Source organism: Rhinolophus ferrumequinum, chromosome 23 (genome assembly GCF_004115265.2).
Source record: "Rhinolophus ferrumequinum isolate MPI-CBG mRhiFer1 chromosome 23, mRhiFer1_v1.p, whole genome shotgun sequence".
Lineage (NCBI taxonomy): Eukaryota > Metazoa > Chordata > Mammalia > Chiroptera > Rhinolophidae > Rhinolophus > Rhinolophus ferrumequinum.
Window position 1 is genome coordinate 7169921 of NC_046306.1, and position 20918 is coordinate 7190838.

Here is a 20918-nt window from a genome sequence, read left to right on the forward strand (position 1 = left end):
AAAGACATAGGAAACATAAAAATGGAGATAGAAAACATAAGAAAGAACCAGTCAGAAACGAAGAATAACTGAAATGAAGAATACATTACAGATTAGATGAAGCAGAGGATCAAATCAGCAATTTAGGAGATAAGGTAGCAGGAAACACCCAATCAGAACAGTGAAAAGAATCCCCCCAAATGAGGATAGTTTAAGGGGCCTCTGGGATTACATCAAGCATACCAACATTTGCATCACAGGGGTATACTAGAGGAGAAGAGAGAGAGAGAGAGCAAGGAATTGAAAACCTATTTGAAGAAATAATGACAGGAAACTTCCCTAACCTGGTGAAGAAAATAGAAATACAAGCCCAGGATACACGGGGAGTCCCAAACAAAACAAAACCAAAGAGGTGTACACCAAGACACATCATAATTAAAATGTCAAAAGTTAAAGACAAAGAAAGAATCTTAAAATCAAAAGAGAAAAGCAGTTAGTTACCTACAAGGGAGCTCCCATAGACTATCAGCTAATTTCTCAACAGAAACTTTGCAGGCCAGAGGGGATTGCCATGAAATATTCAAAGTAATGAAAAGCCAGGACCTCCAACCAAGATTACTCTACCCAGCAAAGTTATCATTTAGAATTGAAGGATAAAAAGGTTCCCAGACAAAAACAAAACAAACAAAAAACAAAAAAGACAAACCAACCAACCAACCAAAAAAAAAACAGCTGAAGAAATTTATTACCACCAAACCAGCATTACAAAAAATGTTAGAGAATTCTTTAAGAAGAAAAAAAATAAAATATATAAAATTAAAATGACAATAACTACACATCTATGAACAATTACTTTCAATGTAAGTGGATTAAATGCTTTGATCAAAAGACATAGGGTCGCTAAGTGGATAACATGACCCTTACATATGCCTACAAGAGACTCACTTCAGATCAAAAGGCACACAGAGGCTGAAAGTAAAGGGATGGAAAAAGATATTTTACGAAAATGAAAATGAAAAAAAAAAACCAAAAAAAGCTAGGGTAGCAATACTTATACCACACAAAATAGACTTTAAAACAAAAGCTATAACATGAGACAGAAGGACCCAGTAATCCCACTTCAGGGTATTTATCTGAAGAAACCCAAAACACTACTTCGAGTGGACGTGTGCATCCACATGTTCACTGCAGCATTGTTTACAATGGCCAATGTGTGGAGGCAGCCTGGGCGTCCAACACTGGATGAATGGATAAAGAGGAGGTGGTACATATAGACAATGGGACATCACTCAACCATAAAAAAGAATGAAATCTTGCTATCTGCAACGACATGGATGGACCTAGACGAAACTGTACTGAGTTGATGTGAAATGTGAAATCTAGAGAACAGGATAAATGAACAAACAAAACAGAAACAAACTCATACATACAGAGAACATTTTGATGGTTGTCAGATGGGAGGGGATGGGAAGGGGGCTGGGTGAAAAATAGGAAGGGATTAAGAAGTACAAATCGGTTGTTACAAAGTAGTCATGGGGTGTAGGGTATAGCACAAAGAATATAGTCAATAATATTGAAATGACTGTGTGGTGTCAGATAGGTAATAGATTTATCAGGGTGATCGCTTTGTAAGTATATAAATGTCTAATCACTATATTGTACACCTGAAACAACAGCATATTGTATGTCAACTGTAATTGAAAAATAAATTAGTCCAGCTCATTTTGTTTTTCCAAATTGCCATGTAATCCATGTTGTTAGGGTTGCCAGACTTAGCAAATAAAAATACAGAATGCCGAATTGAATTTCAATCTCAGATAAACAATGAATATTTTTTTTTTAGTATAAATACGGCCCATGCAATATCTGGGAATACTTATCCTAAAAACTTAATTGTCATTTATCTGAAATTCAAATGTAACTGGACACTCTGTATTTTATCTGGCAACCTTACGTGCTGTTCACCTTGAACAAAGGTTTTTATAAAATCCTCCACAACAAAGGTGGCAGTTTATTGGACTGGAATTCATTCCCGCCACCAATTTCAAGGCTAGGTGTGCTGCTATATTACATGTAATGATTATAATTTCAAGTCCTTATGCATTTTAGACTCATTGATTTGCTCTTTGTTTAATTTCTATTATTCAAGAGCATGTGGTTTTCAAAGGTATACACAAAATACCTACTGAAATAATTTCAGATTACTTCTTTCTTATAATAGGGATGCACATTTAATATTTCCCAATGAATTTTTAATGAAAAGTTGCACTTAATATTTGGCAGAGCATTTTTCCATTTCCCAGGAAGGAAAGAAAATTCAGGTCAAAATTGCCATCATATAGAGAAGACAGATACGGCGAATCATCCAAAATTTTCACAAAATACTGACCATGTTTTCTAAAATGTCATGTGATTTTGTACAATTTGTGCCGTCATGCATACCGGCTGAAATTAGAGTTCCAGATAATAGTGACCTTATTTTGTGATCATTTAAAAACATACCAAGGGTGCCAAAAAAATGTACACGCATGACTTGTAGTCATCTTTTGTTATTGGTATATATTGAGTAGTACAATTTTAATACATTTTTTCCTTTCTTAAAATGTGTATACATTTTTTTTTGGCACCCTCTGTATATGCATGATTCTAAGAAGTTAGCAAGGTATTGCATAAATATTGTTCTGGAAGAGGATTCGAGAGTGGAGGAATTCTTTTCTAGCTGACCAAAGCATCAAAAAGATGTGGTGCTGATGTGGGAACGATTCCGGCAGGTTGGAATATCTTTAGAACACCACAATACACCAAACACCCACACCATGTTTGGTACACACACAACATGTTTTTCTGCAATACTCCCTCAGAATCACGGCGTCACAATGTCTATATCAGGATGGAACTTGGGTTTCATACAATGATAATTCTGTAATATGGGGTTTTGAAGGTCCAAATCAGAAATATTTATTCCTGTACCAAGACAGACAGATGAGAAAAAGAGCTCTCCTGTCTATGCATTTAACAGATTTGTAAGTACCTTTGTGTAGGTTTCCCCCAAATTATTGGTTTACCTTTGCTTCCCTAGAACAGGTATGTACGTTTCAGATTTTCACTAAGGCTTTCTTTTCCTCCCCTCGCTCTATTTACAAATCACAATGTTTTAGCAGTGATATTCATTTAAAAAAAATGATTACAGACCTAACAGGTGGAAAATTGGTCTTTATTGTAGCACAAATAAACATGACCTATTTGTCTTCTTTACCATGGTTTGGACCTACCACCACTATGAGATTGGAGATATCCCTCTTCTCTTTGGGTATTCTGTGTATATCCACCTTTTTTTTTTTTTTTTTTTTTTGAAGGACCAGAAAAGAATAATAGCAAGTTACATAAAGTTTAAAATGTGATATAGCAAATAAACAGATTTGCTGAGCCCCAAGTTCATGTGTAGGTTCAATAGATACATTTCAGCTTTTCTTTCAATAGTGTGAGCTGAACAAACCATGCTTGGAAAGCAAAAGCTGAATCTGCCAGTAACACATTTTAATATCATGATAAAAACATGCAAACAAAACAATAGTCTTCGTTTGGGCCCAGATAGCCATTAGAATTATAGGGTGGTGTCCCCCTTTATCAGAAGCTCTTAGATCTTTTCACCGAAAGTCCCAGATCAGTTGTTTTAACCTTTATTTCATTTTGACCATCCTCACGCTCAGCAAATCTCCCTACCCATTGAGACGTGAGCCCAAAGCTACGCTATATAAATACCTCTCTCCACCTGGACTCAGACTCGTGCTCATACCTTTGTGGCTTGATCTGAAAGTCTCCTATTATAAACAAATGCTCTGACTAGAGGGGGTGGTGAGGGCTTCTATGGTAAGTTATCATTAGCTGTTTATATCTTATTGTGAAGGAATCAAAAGAGCTCATCTGTAACCTAGCATGACATAAACTGAACTAACAAGTGCTGAACTGACATGTCCGGTTTGGTCCTCATCTTGGAGTGTGGCCCAAGGTGGAGGACAGCTGAATTTGTGCGAGGGTCCCTAGCACACAGGGCAGGGGAGGGGTATCATGCTGGAGGGGAGAGAAAAGGAAGCAGAGAAAATACAAAAAGGGAGATGGAAGGGATTTGTTAAGACCCAGCCTTGAAAACATTTGAAAATGGCTAGTGTGACTAGTTTGGAAAGGGATTTGACCTTGGCCTCTGTCCTCTTTCCTGGAGGTGACATAGATTGTCTGGGAACTGATGATTCTTCTATGATACATGGTGCAGATTATCTTGAAGTTGTGAGACCCCATGTGCATTGGCCATGGAGGTGCAGAAAGTCATTTGTTTCCTTATGTAAAATAAAGTCTCTAGGCATGCAATTGCAATCTACCTTTGTTAAAGGTGGGCTCTGGCATTAGTCTATCCTAAGGAAAAATGAAAGGATGAGAGAAGAAAATACGCCTCTTTTGTTTTCCTCTCTGTTCTGCAGAGAAGAATATTTTTCTACCATCTGAATAGGGCGGATGCTCTTTCATAGGAAACCTAACAGAGGAAATAGACAAAGGGAAGAGAGTGCAAGGTAGCAATTGTGGACCGTAAGCTGCAAAAAGCATCGACTACAAGTAATAATGATAAAGACAACTTTAAACTATTCCTAAAATGATTAAGAAATCTCCGTATAGTGGCTGCCCCCAGGAACTCTACAATGTTTATTCTGTTGATCACTTTTTTTTGGTTACCACTTTCTACGTCACTCGCATTACTATGGGAAGGTGACGGGGTGAAACGGGACTGTGAGAGAAGTTAGTACTTATTCATTAAAATGAGGTGTAGCCTCGGCTGGAGGTTGCAAGTTGGGCCTTGGGTAACTAAGGGGATCACGTATCATGAAGCAGTAATCTGTGAAGTCCATCTCTCTAAACCCATTTTGTTCTATCCCCCAGCTCTACGCTGCAGAAACTGACAGAACGATTAGGACGTATTCATCATGTCCTAGTCTTCTGAAACGTAAGTCCTATTCCAGCAAGCTACTGGCCTCTTGGTATGGGGAGACATTAGCTGCCTCTAAACAGACCCATCTCCCTTCAAGAAACTCCTCGCAAGGCCACTGTCACGACCAGCTGGGAGCAAACCCATACCTGCAGAGCTATTCTTCATCCACGTCTGTTACAAACTGAGAGTGGTGTTCGGGTAACTTGCTGTGCGTTTTGCTTAGGTGGAGTTTTACTGCATGTTTGCTCACAAATGTCCGACAGCACAACTTACACTTGAATTTAGAGTCTGTGTCCTCTTCGCCAGCTATGGTTTCCGGAGACCTCTGAGCCGACGACACCCGGGAGATCTCTTGTTCCACCTTGCTTTGCTGTTCCACGGCCAAGCGGGTCATGTCCTTCATTTGGAAACCTAGGTGCGATTCTAAGTGACTGATGTAGGTGGAAGGGGTTCGGAACTGGGAGGCACAGTCACTGCAATAAAAGACAGGGTGTCCTTTGTCCATGTTTTTCAGAAATTTTGTACCGCCCGTTTTCCTAAGCTGGTATTTGACGTTGGCCAGCCAGTGGCTGATAGTCGTCATCGAGAGTCCCGTAAATTTTGAGATCTGCATTCGCTCTTGCGGGCCCAGGTCGGACAGCAGGTACTTGCCCTCTGATGTCTGGAAGAGGCTCGAGGCAAACTGAGCCTGCAAAATCAGGAGGTGCTGGGGGTTCCAGTTGGACTGCCGGCCTTTCCTTTTGTGCAACGTCGAGACTTCGCTGGAGACATCCTCAAAGCGCCTGACGTCCATTTCCAGCTTCATGGGAGGGACCCTGGAGGAAGTGGCGGGCTTCGGGGTGGTGGCTTTGGGGAGGACTTTGACCATGTCGGCGATGTCAGACAGAGCATGCTTCTGAGGCGGGGACGTACAGGACTGTGCTTGCGAGGACTCGGCTTTCTTGCTTTTGGACTTGGTCAGGTCGATGGGCTGATCATTGTTCTCAAAAAGGTAGCGCCTGGACACGCTGGCCGGCCTCGTGGCGGCAGGACTTAACACCGGCTTGTCCATGACGCTGAGATTCGACTTGTGGAACATAGAGATTGTGCTTGAGCTCGGACTGGAGCAGGAAGGTGAGCGCAGGGGTTCGGTGGCTTTGCCCAGGTGATTGTTCAAGACGGACTGCAGGGCGCTGAGCGGGTTGATGCACGGCAGGGCTGAGGCGTGGCTGGCGAGGGCACAGCCGTTGCTGAGAGAAGACGCTGGCTCCAAGGGCTGGGGCTTCTCTTTCTCGCCGCCCTCTTTCATCAGCTTGTCCTCCTCCTTCGGGGGACAAGGCTCAGCCTTTTTGGATTCAGAAGGGGGTTCGCTGTTGGAGAAAGAATCCCCCTCGCCGTGGCTGAACGATGATGCCTCTTCGTGGGAACTCTCCGTCCCACACTCCTTCACGACTTCATCTTTATCTTCTGGCTCCTTCTTAACTTGAGTGTAGGGAGCCAGCTGTGTGGGCACAGGTGCCAGCGGCATCACTTTCCACTTTGGTGCGATTGGCCTTAGCTTGTTGGCCAGGTTAGGTCGGATCTGGAGTACCTGGGAGCCCAGAGGCAGGGAAGGCTTGGAGCCCTCTGACAGCTGGTAGGCTGCGTGGATGCTGGGGTACGCGCTCCAGCTGGGAGCCCCGTTCTGGGCCTTGTTGATGGCTGTGGTGACAGTATTTTCCAATGACTTCAAAATGTCCCCTCCACCCTTTGAGCCATCTTCCAAATCCTCCTCCCTCAGATACTGGTATTTTATTGTAGGGTCCAACGGTTTTTGGAGAGGGTCCTCAAAGTCCTCAGTTTTCACGACTTTCTCATCCTTGGTGATCTCCTCTGGTTTTTCTTTTTTACTCTCTTTCTTTACCTCAGTTGTACAGGCTGTACAGTCGGAAGCTGAGTTACTTGATGGCTTGGAAGCCATAGAATCACTGTTCGGGGTGTCCGACAGCGACTGCATTTTCTCCACGGCCAGGGGGTCTAACACCAGCTGCTTCCCTTTCTTGGAGGCAGAGCTGGTGACCTTGAGGAAGTGCCCCGTGACCATCATGTGGGTGGTGAGCTGCTGCAAGGTGTCGTGGGAGCTGCCGCACTCCATGCACTTTAAGATCTGGGACTTGCAAGCCTCAAACTGCCAGGTGTAGCTGGCGCCGTTTTGGTAGCCATAACGGTTGTTGGAGGTCAAGTGCAAGTTGGCGCTCTTCTGAGAAGAAAACGAATCTGCAAACGATCCCGTGGTTGAGTCAGGGGAACACGGCCGATTGACATCAAAGACGCGTTTCTTCGCCGGAGTGACCATTTTCGATGAAATGGTTGGGACTGGCTCCTTCAAAGGCACTTTTTGGTAATGTTTCGTTTTTATCATGTGGACGCTCAAATCTTGGAGGGAATCGAAGGAGTCGCCACAAAACATACACTTCAGGACCTTCTGAGCGTCCTCCTTATCCATATCTTGGAAGGCCCTTTTGCGGGGCTTTGAATAGCTGGTGGGTCTAAGCTTGTCCTTTTTGCGGTTGTCATCTTGATAGTGGCCCGTTTCATTCATATGCACAGTCAACTCCACCAAGGTGTCGTAGGCGGCACTGCATTGCCGGCACCGGAATCGACTGGCCCCGGTGAAGACGGTCCCGCACATCTTACTGCTCTGCCGGTACAACTGGACCGAGCTGAACAGGCTGGGCTTCGACACGGATCTAGAAGGCAGGTTCTGCTGCAGGCTTTTGGACAGAGCATCTTGGTGCCAATCGAAATCAGTCCTGTTGCTGCCATTTCTGGCGTCACAATTCCGTCTCTCACTGTTGGACAGCTTGAAGCCCAGCCCCAGGCCCGACCAGTAGGAATCGGACAAGATGTTGGCATAGACGGCCGTCATTTTATCCATGCAATTGTGGGCTTCCTTTGGAAGCGTGGTGGGAGTGCTGGTTTTCTTGTCAGAGGCATCTCGACCACACACGCTCTTGATGTCTGACACGGGATCACTGGCGTCGCTCAGCAGAGACTCGTTCTCAGCGTCCTGATTGGACAGGTGACTTCCTGGAGAGTTCTGGTAGCTGAAGCAGCCTTTCTGCTCCGGACCCGTTTCTAGCTCCTCGTCTGTCCCTGGGTCATTGCTGCTCTGAAGTTGAACTACTGAACCACTGTCTTCCTCCTCCTCCTCTTCTTCTTTTATCTCCTCCTCTTCCTGCAGCTGTTCCTCCTGGGCGTAGCCTGCAGGAGAAGAAGAAGAGATGAAATAATAATAACAGGTTACATATTCCATCCCAGATTTCCCCACTTAGACTACGTACTTTCCATATCAAATGGAAAAGCAATGTAATCTACACTTTTATGAACTGCAAGCAATAGATACAGGAAAAAGCCAAATGATGTCTTTTGTGCTATCTAATTCCCCCTCTTTTCTAATTGGCAGGAGTCATAATTCTTTACAAATGCCTAGAATCCCAAGTTAATAATTTTCATGTTTAAGGAATATCACTTTAATACTCCTATAATGGGACAGTCACTAAATTCATGCACACGACTTTCAGGAAAGCTGGACTGAAATTCCAACTCTATTAAGGACATATCTCTACAGAGAAGGACGTTGACTCATAAGAAAACTAAGACTTGACCCTTGCCATCTCCACGGGAAGGTGCAGCAAGACATTTGTCTATATTGGCACACAATCATCTTAATAAATCATTTTCGAATGCGCAAAAGTAATTTGGATGTAGAGCCATTATATTTTTTGATAGCCAGTGTCTTTTTGTTACAACATTTCTGTTTGTCGAGAGTCGCACAGCAGGTAGAGAGCTTATGCAATATCGAAGAAGATCTTCCATTGATAGCCAAAAAATTATGTAAGCTCAGCAAACATAATGATTTTAAAATAATAGCAAATGGTGTTAGAATGGGAGATTTGGGGACTATCCTATTATTCTCAAACAGTTTTATGGAGACCCTTTCAGACAAGGCTAAAAATTTCCTCTCGATCTTGTGCCTGTAATTTCAAATGCACCGTGATTTGTGGGGACCCGTCATGAGATGCCAATTATATGTTTGATTTGTAGATGCAAAATGCTATTGGGGATGCATGCTTTCCCTTCTCTGAAAGGATTTAGGACCAGTAATTGCACAGGGAAAATGAAGGCATGAGAGAGTGGGCGCAAAGGGAATTAATGAGCAGATATCCATCAGTGGAGAAGAGGAACGGGACTGTTTATGCCAGGGACTCGTTTTCTTCACCTGGCCTTTTTAGAGCCACATGGATAAAATGAAACCAAAGAAACACCAACGCAAGGGAGATTCGGCCTTAGATTTGCAAGGCCTGCATGATCTCAGTGTAGTATTTTCCTTGTGAGCTTCTACCTGCCCTCTAAATGCAGGTGGGTTCTTGGGAGAAACCCTAGGGCAATGCTGCGATTTCTATTCACCAGGGAATGGAAAAGAGGTGATCATGCATTGAAAGTTTGTCTCGTGAGGCAGGCAGAGGGTTAGGAGAGAATGGGGTTTGTTAGGGATAAAGGAGCTGCAGTCAGAAACTCCAAGGCCCCCCTGCTGCAGAAGAGGAATATTTATTGAGCAATTACCCTCTCCTAAGAATGATGCTACTGTGTTTCCCTGAAAGTGAGACCTAGCCAGACCATCAGCTCTAATGCGTCTTTTGGAGCAAACATCAATATAAGCCCCAGTCTTATTTTAATATAATATAAGACCGGTATAATATAATATAATATAACATAATATAATATAATATAATATAATACCCGGTCTTATATTAATTTTTGCTCCAAAAGACGCATTGGAGCTGATGGTCTGGCTAGGTCTTATTTTCAGGTAACCACAGCAAATATACTCTTTCATTTCATCCAAGATCTACATCAGGTAAAATTTATTATTTTCATTTCACAGATGGGGAAACTGAGGCTTTAAGGCTAAGAAATTTGCCCAAGACCACACAGCTAGTATCACAGAGTCATGACACGAAAGCCTGTTAGATGAGGGAATCCATGGTCTGAACCACTAGGCTCCCCTTTCTTTCTATTAGCAACCAAACGAGTAAGAAAATGTGGCAGAGACCAAAAGGTGAAGCAGTGAATTTCACTGAAATGTCACGGAATGGATAACCACCTCGGAGAGGAGAAGTATGGGGATGCTGGAGACAGGAACCCACGATTTTGGGGCACGATACCATAAAACAAGATGGAATGTAAAAATTCGGTCTAGCCATGAGTTTCATGGTTGGGTTCATTATTTCGTTGCAATTGGTGTTGTGTTTTTGCTTTCCTAGCAAGTTGACAAGTGGATTTTTTCATTAAATTGGTGTGCTGGTCTCTAGTTCCATAAATTGATTTGAAGAAATAAAAGCTACTCAATCTAGTCAAACAACATTAGTAAGTGATCACTACTTGCAAGAAAACCCTCGTTGAAAATCACTGAATGCCTGAGTTAGACCCCCCGCCCCACTCCCACCTTATCCCATTTTTTTTTTCCTGGTCTAATTTCTATGTTTGCAAAAAGAGTCATACCATTAAGTTCAGGGAGAACATCTGTTATAAGATTCACAAACAGAGTTGCTACAGAGCCAAGTGCAATACTTCAAAGAATCAGGTAAATTTTATCAACCAAACAGGGTCACTCTTGAGAATTAAAACGACTTGACTCAGGCCTGGGGACAACACACATTAGCCAGGACTACCGTGGCAGGCTAACCGGGATATAGTCATCGCACTTATGGGGACTTTAATCCCAGCAACAACAAAAATGTGTGTGCGTGTACACCCACACACGTGTACACACCCACACACGCGTGCACACACACAGAGAAGGGAATACATTTAGGGGAAAGAAAAGAGCGCTTTCCAACAACATGAGAATATCATGCTAAGCTAAATAAGTCAGAGAGAAAAAGTCGAGAACCATATGACTTCACTCATATGTGGGATATACAACTGAAAGCAACAAACGAATAAAACAAACAAACAAGCCAAAAATTCATGGACACAGACAACAGTCTAGTGGTTACCAGAGGGGAAGGGGGAAAAGGGGTGGTAGAAGAGGAGAAAAAGGGTAAAATATATGGTGATGGAAGGAGAACTGACTCGGTGGTGAACACACAATGTGATGTATAGTTGATGTATTTATACAATTGTACACTTGAAACCTATATAATTTTACTAACCATTGTCACTCCAATAAATTTAATAAAAAAAAGAGGGTTTTCTGTCATCCCAGTTGGTTAAGGGTGTTGCTAAGTGTTTTTCATCTCAGTATTTTCAGTGCCTAGCACTGGAACTGATACTTAGCAGGAAGTTGGAAAGTAACTCATGCTATTTTTTATGTATGTTGATGAAATAGACATGTGCGGGTTGTACACACTCAAGTACACACACACACACACACACACACACACACACACTGCCCAGCCAATATCGTCATTTTCGCACAAAGAGAAAAGAAGTGCTCTTTTTTTCCTGCTGACATTTGGAAGCTGAGCTTTCCGGACCAGCTCAACTTCACAATCTACTTTGTCCTTCTCAATGGTTTCCCCAGAAGAAAAGTCGGAGACAGCAAATGCCTCCCCCACAATACAGATAAAATTTTCTGCTTAATTAGGCATTGACATGTTTACTATAACCTTTACAGAAGAGTAACTCGTGCTGAGAGACCCTTTTTGTCTGTTTTCTGCTACAGAACAGACTAAATCTCATGTACCCAATAAAGTAACGAATTGAAAAGCCTCATAAAAAAAAAAAGTGCCAAAGCATCCGTCAAAGTCAGTGTGATTTAACAATGGCTGAGGGTTCCAAAGAGTTTGGAAAACACATTTTAATATTACACATTTAAAACTGCTCACTTGACTTAAGTGATTTTGTTTGCCACCGGCAGCTGAAGCGAGAGACGGGAGACAGCCAGAATGGGGGTGATCTGGGTATGTAATGAGTGTCTCTCTCATTCTCTCTCTCTCTGTCTCTCTCTCTCTCTCAATGACGTGTTTAATAAGACTGCTTCATGTGTAAATCTTGGTAACGTGGATGAGTGGCAAGTTTATTCTTATGAATACTTATTTAGCCAAAGAAGACGAGCCCAATTACCTCCACGACACAATAAGAAAAGACTGCTCTCTGCAGAACCTCCTTGGTGATTCCGGGTTAAAGATCAAGCATTGCTTTCCAATCCAAATTTCATCCCTTAGGCCAGCCTGGCTCTGGCCCCATGAAGTGTCCCCAGTCCCAGGACAGCTAATTCCTGAGCAAACCCCGTCGTTTCTATGTCTAAATGACTGACTCAAGAGATCATTTCTCTTTCACTCCAGGCCCACTGTGCTTACTGGGCCACCAGTATTGTTCACTAGAGCGACTCAATGGCCCCAGTCTGTTTTTCAAAGAACTGCTAGAATAGTCTTTGTGGAAGGTATTAGGTGGTGACATTGCTCTGTTTTAACTCCTGCAGTGTCTTCCTGCTGCACTTATAATAAATTCAAACAGTGCAGAAGAGCTTGCAGGGTCTGTCCCCCACCTCTCCGCTTTGTCACTCTCGCCCCGCTCTCCACGCCTAAGGCACAGCAACCTCCTTGCTCCTTCTCGCACCAGCCAGTCCATTACTGGCCTGTGGTTCTTTGCAACTGCAGACGTCTCTGCCTGGAAAGTTCTTCCTCTCCACCCTCCCATAGCTGATTCTTTTTCATTCTTCAGGCTTCACCTCAAACTGCCCCTTCTCAGGGAGGTCTGTCCTGACCTGTCTGCCCTTCTCTGTGCAACTGTAGGTCACATCCACCTCCTTCCTGAAATCCCTAGAGCACGTACTGTACTCGGAAAACTTGTTTGTTAGTTTTGGATTGACTACCTCCTCCCTCTAAATATAGAGATAAAATGTCTGTCCCCATGAAGACAGAGACCTTACTTCTCCCAGCGCTCAGATCACATCCTGGCACAGGACGATGCCCACAAATTATCTGAGTGAGTGGATGACGAGATCAGACAGTGAAAGGGGATCATGCCAGTTGCCAACGTTTTCACAGCAGTATGATTGGCACCGGTGATGGGCCCAGCGCCCCTCCCCCAACACAGATCAGGTGTGAATTACAAGCATCCCGATCAACTTTTCTCGGTGATACAAACAGAATGACATCATAGATCATCTTTTCAGAACAGCTCAGCCACCAGCTTTCTTTTTCCCTGAAATCCCTGAGCTGTGCATTTAGACTTTTAAGTATGCAGACTGCAAATAAGCATCCAGACTGCAAAGCATCAGAAAATACAGTCTTAATGTGAGCAGACTTTGATTCAAAAAAGATTCACACAGGGGAACTTTGAAAGTATGCACTAATCTTGTCATGGATAAAGTTCATTAGCTGTTCCAATATGCACGCTCCATAAATATTAGGGTGGTGTTCTCCTGAACTCATTGGAAAAATATACGACATATGCTGCAAAGTGTTGACCTAGTATGTATGAATAGAATTCAGAAATAAACCCTTACATTTTAGAAATTTCCTTTTATATTAACATTTCTTTAAAAAGGAGAAGCAATTAAAAAAATTACCCTTTCAATTGTCCCAAAAATGTCTAGTCAGAATGACTTAAATGAAATTGTGCAAAACAATTCATGGGTGGCATGATGTTAGATTTCAGATTTTTGCTGGGTGTACATTTTTGTAGTTGCCTTGAAAATCCACAATAAAGTGTTTACAGGAAAAACACTGACAGTTTTGAAAGTGGCAGTAGAGGTGGAACAGTTATAACCTCAGAAGAATATAAAACTCCAGAAGGCTGATTTTCAAAAACGGAACCAGAATTCAACCAAGACCTCATTTAAAAACATATCTGGTGGTGACAGGATCATTTTCACCAATCTACCCCACTAAATGACAGTTTAAAATCACATGAAGATTTCAGTGTGCAGGGCAGACGTAAATGAGGGGATTGCAAAATTTTCTTGCCATGTACCCAGTAGGTACGCTAAATCATGACAAGGAGGAAGGACTCCCTGTCACGAGTCCCTAGTGTTTTGGTGACTGTGGTCTTGAAATCTGTTAATATGTATATTATTATTGGCACTAATTGGCAGTCTTGTTGGCAGGCAGAGGAAAGAGAGAGAGCATTTAGTTCGAGGAGGCTGAACTCCATTTCAGTGGTGGCCAGGCCCTGAGTGAGGTCCCCTCAGGGGGCCATGCTAAGGGGGTCCGTGTACTTTGTTTTTCGGGAGGCATTAGGCCAGTGGGCTGTGGTGACCCTCACACCATCCCTGAGCACAGACTTTGCTTTACAGAGAAGCCAGCTATCACGAGCCCAGGCTCAGTCTCCCTGCAGTCTGGAGAAATCTTCGAATTTCATGCCCATTTCTAAACAGGAAAGATTTCCACAAGAAAACCAGAATTGACATCACATGGATGTTTACGCCTGCCACACCACATAGAACTCATTCACACAAGTGTGGCTTGCACACATGGGTTGAGAGAGAAGGGCCTGTGCCCTCCTTTATCTGAAGGTCAGAAGCTAGCCATTCGAATTCTTTGTCTAAAGGAATGCTGAAGAGGGCGTAACAGCTGGAAGCTTCTCCTGAGCCCCTGAGGGCTCCATGGAGATGGATGGAGAGCTTTCTGAAGGTCATGGACAACAACATCCCTTTCATTGTTTCCTGCAGACCGTTCCGTGAGTTAGAAGACTTTACGTGGATTACGGGTGCATAACAGGTGGAGTCGGTAGGAAACAAAACGTCCATTTCCTTCACGTGCTCTCATTGTGGGCACTTTCCTGGGCCCTCGGCACAGCTCTTTGGACGACAAAGTTGTTTTCTCATCAGGCTTTGTGACGTTTTCTATGTCCTGGTCATCAGCGAAAGAGGACGAAGCTAGTTTAAGTCAGGGGAAGTGAGTGCTCCGTCATCCCTTTGTGGTTCATCTGTTTGTTCATTTAATCAAGAAATATTTTTCACGCAGCTATCACGTGCAAGAGACTTTAGCTGCGTTTCCTTGGGACTTCCATCACAGTGGTTCTCCAAAGGCCAAGGAGGGTAGAGAGATGCGTTATGGAGAGAAGGTGGACACTGGGTTGGGAGGGAAAGGTCACGAAAAGGTCATGCATTGCTGGAGGGAGGCAGATAACTAAACGGGAAAGCAGGCCAGGTGGGGGGAAGACGAGCCTCTGTTGCAAAGGTAAGCGGGGCTGGCACTTAGCCCAGGAGACAGCGAGAAGATGTGGGCAACTGGAAAGTTGATGCCACGTTGAAAGAGGACAGCTGCTATTCAAGGAACAGCCATGGGGTCTAGGGCTGTCAGCTACTATGTGTGGCCAAATAGTTTCACATAGATGAAACCAAGTATGTCTGAGACCCATCCACTTGCAAACTCCGAACCACGGGAGACAAAGAGTTTGAACATCGGGCATGCTCTCCTGGTACTTTCCTGTATGGGCTCTTTGACCTTGATTCCTTGTCTTGTCAATCCCAAATTGAAGTGACCACCTCAAGCCTGACTACCTCACATGGTTCTGTCCAGACAGAAGAGGAAATTGCAAGGAGAGTCTATTGTAAATCCTCGCTACTCAAAGTGTGTTCCTTGGATCAGCAGCTGTAGCATCACCTGGGGACTCATTGGAAACGCAGACTCCCAGCCCCACCCCAAGTCTATGGACTGTAAATCATTTCACAAGAGCAGTGGGGGATTCATATGCTGAAGAACGTTAGAGCAGCCCTGCTGTAATTCGCAAAACTGTAATTAGGAGCAAGGTATTTAGCCAATCTACTTTTCTCTGCTTACATCCCTACGTGTAGGTGGGTACCAGCTTTGTGAAAAGAGAATACGAATTTGAGAGTTCAGCCCCTTTCCTCTCCGGGAATCAAAAGACAAAATGCCTGTGGCTTAGACAACTGCTCCCAGTTTATATTGGGAAACACCAAGCAAGAGAGAAAAAAAAGTCACTGATTGAAGGGCTGGTCAGTTAATGAACAGATAAGATGGCCCACTGGCCTTGGGATCAGGCTGGCCTGAGTTCAAATCTGCCAATTACTGCTGACATGTGATTTTTGGAAAATCACTGAAATTTTCAGTGGCTCAGCTTCCTCATCTACAAAATGAGCACAATAGTATTTACTTTCTAGGATACTTAGGAGTATAAAATATGGTAAAGTATGTACGACGCCAGGGTGGTAGGACTACCTCCTGACCGGCCAGGCCTGTCCTAGGTACTCTGTAAACACTTCACGTCTTGACCTTCAACCTGAACCCACAGAAAGCTGAGATCCGTTGACTTTGGCATTCTTTGTCATCCCTACCTCCCGGTCCAAGCCAACAGCTTTTAGATGGTACTTGCATTAGAGGTGAGTCAGCTCTATATGCGTCATACATAAGAAAAGAGCTTCCTCCAGTTTGGGGTTTGTTACTTAGTATTAAATCATTCATACAAGGAGCCAGTGGTATGTGTGCTGGGAACTTCCGTAGAAGTGATGTGCAAATATTGAATAGCAAGTTATTAGGTCATTATCCATAATGATACTGTCTGCAATCTTCGCGAAATAAAGCAACTCACCATCTGAGGGAAAAGATCTTTGTTAGAGGCCTGGGGCGTTGCACTAACAGAGATGACTAATGCTCAAAGCAGAAGGTCTTCTAGAAAAATGCTTTATACTCAGCTACCTAGAATTTCCGTCTGGCACGTATTATGATTGGGCAGTGCCCTGGTGGCAATTTGAAAAAGCAAAGTGAGAAAATATTCATGGAGAAGGGTGAGAAGAGGGCCACTTCACAAGCTTTCTGGTAGTTCCAGTTTAGAAATCATTATCCTTATATTATCCACACACCGAGAGATACATAAATCAGGAGCAGGGGTAAAACAATGTGAAACGAAACAGGGACAAAGAAACTACACAATAGGACTGAGACTTTGCAATCAAATGACGAGTTTTAGGCTTTGACTTTTCAAGTGGTAGCAATTATTGTCAACAAAACGTGCATACTGATTTTCTATACATTTTCCCCCAAAAGGGATATCTAAACACACTCACACATATGTAGTTCTTTCCAAGACTGGAAAGAGGATTTTTGTTTGTTTGTTTGTTTGTTAGTTGCCAAGAAAAGGGACAGTGAATCATTGTCTAGAACAACCTTCAGAAAGTATATGAAGCAGATGCACCATCTGTATTTTTTCAGACAAATATTCCCATTTTACTTGAAATAACATCATTAGCACAGCCATCCCACAGAGCTAGAAGGTGATCTTATTTCCTTTTTGCCTGGCTTGAAATCAAACATCTTTTCTTTCCTTTTTTTTTTTTTGGCCAATGCTGCTTCATTCTCTGAAATATTTCATGCAGATAATGGATAATGACCACTTCTCATTGCCTTTTCTCGAAAATGTCTAACTGCATTAGCTAAGAACGGACAAATTTTAACCTGCTTCTTTTGCTAAGTTCATGGCTGTGACCACTTCCCATTAAGAAAGAAAGAGAGGGGGAAAAAAAAAGACCACTGTTCCCTCAGAGAAGCTAAATTGGCACTGTCAGAAAGCGATCTGGCCTTTGCTTATCTGGTGAAACGTCTTTGCTGTCTCTGGATTCACAGAAGTCTGAGGTGGAAAGACCTCTCATGTCTCAGGGCCAATCCCTCAGCCTGCGAGGGCTTTCCTTGCCTCATATTCTTCTGTTCTATGAGTAAGGTACAGATGTTGGACTTCCCCACTCGTCTTCACATTGGATTCTCCACCAGCATCATCATGGAACCAGTCTGGCTAAGAGGACATGGTGTGTCCTCTTTACACATGGTGTGTCCTTTCCATTCCTTCTATGTAAGAGTTGAGCAGGGTTTCCTCGATGGCACAATTGGATCAAATCTTAGGATTGGAGAGAACTTTGAATTCATGCACACCAAGCATTCGTTATGTGCTTTCAATCCTTTTATCAACACTTCAGTGAAGTAACCACTCGACATCTATCCTTGGAATCTTCAGTGATCAGGAACTCCCAGCTTTGAGGCACCCTATTCTCTATTAAATAAAAAAAAAATAATAATAGCCAACAGCAATTGTGAGCAAATGCCTGTGTGAAAGCTGGTGGGCTAATTTATTTTACGTGTTGCATGACGTGATCTCCATAATAGCGCTGTATGTCTTTCAAATTCTATCTTTACATCAGATGATGAAATTGAGTTGCAGAGAATGATAATTACATGTCTGGAGTCACACTGCTGAATTGGGACTTGAATTTGTGTCTGTTGGATTCTGGAATCTATGCTGAATTCCCTTTCCCCTATTCTCTGTATCTAATTCATCAGTTGGAAATGTCAATGCTATTTTGAAATAAATCTAAACTCTGCACGCTGCCATCCTTTTCCACACCACCACCTTGGGCCAGGCTGCCACGTCTTTTCTGGTAGAAGCTGTGGCCTCTTCACTGGTGGCCACTCTTGCTCTCCTGTGGTCTATTTACCTGAAATGACCTGTCCTCTTTACACTAGGTGTAAAGAGGACACACCATGTCCTCTTTGCAAAGACGCTACCCTACATGCCATCACTATCCTCTTTGCTGAGGTCTCTAAAGCCCACATTCTAATGCCTGTTGCTGGAACCCACCAAGTTCTTTCCTTCTTTAAGACCTTCAAAATTCTGTTTCTCCCACAGAAGACTTCCCCCTTTCCCTACGTCAAATTCTTTATCCTCCTTTTCGTCTCAGCTCAAATGCCTGTCTTCAGAGGAGTCGTCTCTGATCACTCCCTCCAAGTCCTCAACAACCAGTGTTACTTTCTATCTCAGCTACCCACTTTTCTTGTGTAGTCCTTATCTCAATTTGCAATTATTTTATTCCCCGACTCACTTGACTGTTTGTCTTCCCAGTAACTCTAAGCTCCCGGAGGCAGGCCGACTCTAACTAGTTCATCATTATATCCCATTGCTATCCAGGGCCAAGCTTGTTCAAATATTTGTTGGATATAGGAAGAAATACATGAACGATCGCACTGATAAATGAATAAGTGATTGCATCAGTAAAGCATGATTTTCTCTAGCTGACAAACTTAGATGTTACTCATTGTTCCTAATCCACTTTCAAGCCATAGAAAAGAACAAACAAAAAAAAGCAGCCTTTTCAACAGGATATTCCTTGGATGGTTGAGGTGTCCACACAGCGTGCCCGGGAGGCAAAGGAAGCCGGGGATAGACGGGTTGGGGGTGGGTGGGGGTAGACGCAGGGGCTTTGTAAAGACACTTTCTTCCTCCAGCCTAAAACCCATAACACTCTACACCCTACAATTTGACTTTTGTCCACTTGGCATGAGGCAAACCAAGAGCTCGTCCCAATAAATATAGAAAGACTTATTCTCTTATCTCGCCTTTGACCTTCAGGGTGAATGAGTTCATTAGACATTTTCCTGGCAGCTGGTTTCTATAGAAGAACACATGGCCCCAGGAGCCACCTGGGCCACCCTCATGCTCTAGCCCAGTGGTTCCCAAGCAGGAGTGAAAGAAGTGGTTCCCCAGGGCAGATGTGACATCTGGTGGCATCTTTGGTTGTTATGACTGGAGAAGAAGTGCTGCTGGCGACTAGTAGGTAGAGAGACTTGGGGTGTGCTAAACACCCTACGATGCACAGGACAGCCCCCCCAACCACAACAAAGAATTATTGACCCCCCAAATGTCAATAGTTGAGAAATGCTGCAAAGTCAAGGTCAGCTGCAGCTTTGGGAATTGTTGCTGAGGAAGAGTGATACTTATCCTCTCTCCAGTTGTCGGTGAAGCAGGGAGCTGCACGGAGAAGGACCCTCTATTCTTACAGGAAAACTAGAAAAGAAAGCACCACTCTCACAGGTGTTATCATCTGCAGTTGAAAAGCACAAGGTCTGGAGCAAGCCTGCTGGGGATCAAATCCCACCTCGGCCACGGCTTTCATTGTCATCTCAAGCTAACTAACAACTTCTGTGGGTCTCAATCTCTTCTTCCATTAACTGGAGATGAGAACAGAACCTGCCTCAAAGATGACCGGGAGAATTGAGGTAACTGGAAAGAACTCAGAGTGCCTGGTAGTAATAAGCCCTTGATGGTGTGTCCTTATCACCATTATCACAAGAACAAAGACCTAGTCACAAAGAGCAACATTAGGGGGCTGGGTTTCTCAGGATTTTTAGTATTTACTTTTTCAAGTGTTGTCTGAAAAAAAAAAATCCATCCGGCTCCTAGCATTATTCTCAATCAATTCCTTCTGGATTCATTTAAATCCCCTTATCAGGTTGAATGCTTTTTATCCTACAAGGAACAAACAAACAAAAAAGTTACTGCTGAAAGGGATTAGCATTTTTAAGTAACTCCGGTAACTCAGATGAATCCTGACCTATTTCAGTTCTTAATTAACTAGGTTAGCTTTCAAATGAGGCAACTTATAAAACAGTAAATCTGAGCTGAGGCCAAACCCACACCGGACAGTTGGCTGAAGCTGTTCTTGGAAATGGCCCAAATTCTGGGAGCTATAGAGGTCTTCGATCTTTTTCAATCGACAGTTTGAATAATCTAATGGAAAGTTCTCCAGAGTTTTTGACCCTTTGATTTTAGGTTAGGGCTAGTTTAAGAATGGTCTTTTCAAGACCTGTCATCTTTTTCCTGTCTCTACCTATAAAAGGAGATGGGTAAATAGGAAAAGTCTTGAGGTCACTATATCAGCACCCCCCAAAGAGTACCAAATTGGTTATTCTCCTAAGAAAGGATAGGGGGTTGGACGGGGGGTGGGGGTAGAGAGGGAAAGACTGTCTGGCGACCTAACCTAACACCCTCCATCAGTGAGCACCTATAGATGGCTCCTAATACATCCACTCTCGTCACTGATTTTCTTTCTGGTCTTTTTCTCTGTTTTATGTATTTTTCTCTGCTGTTAAAAATCTGTTAGCTCTCTGCTAGCTCCCAAACCACTCTCATGAAAGCTGAATTCTCTTAAAAAAAATAGTGATATATGTCTATATTTTTTCTTAACAACAAAAAAGGCAGTGTT

General features: G+C 43.2%; 1 protein-coding gene across 4 annotated transcripts in view; it reads right to left on the reverse strand.

The window, feature by feature from the left end:
* Positions 1 to 20918, reverse strand: part of TSHZ2 (teashirt zinc finger homeobox 2) — a 424584-nt gene that overhangs the window by 167789 nt on the left and 235877 nt on the right. For 3 of the 4 annotated variants that reach the window (XM_033094750.1, XM_033094753.1, XM_033094751.1), the window contains exon 2: positions 5104 to 8179. In XM_033094750.1, the coding sequence (XP_032950641.1) occupies positions 5112 to 8179 (3068 nt within the window). In that variant the 3' untranslated portion in view covers positions 5104 to 5111. The remainder of the gene's footprint in view (positions 1 to 5103; positions 8180 to 20918) is intronic. The other variant, XM_033094754.1, reaches the window with a different exon arrangement.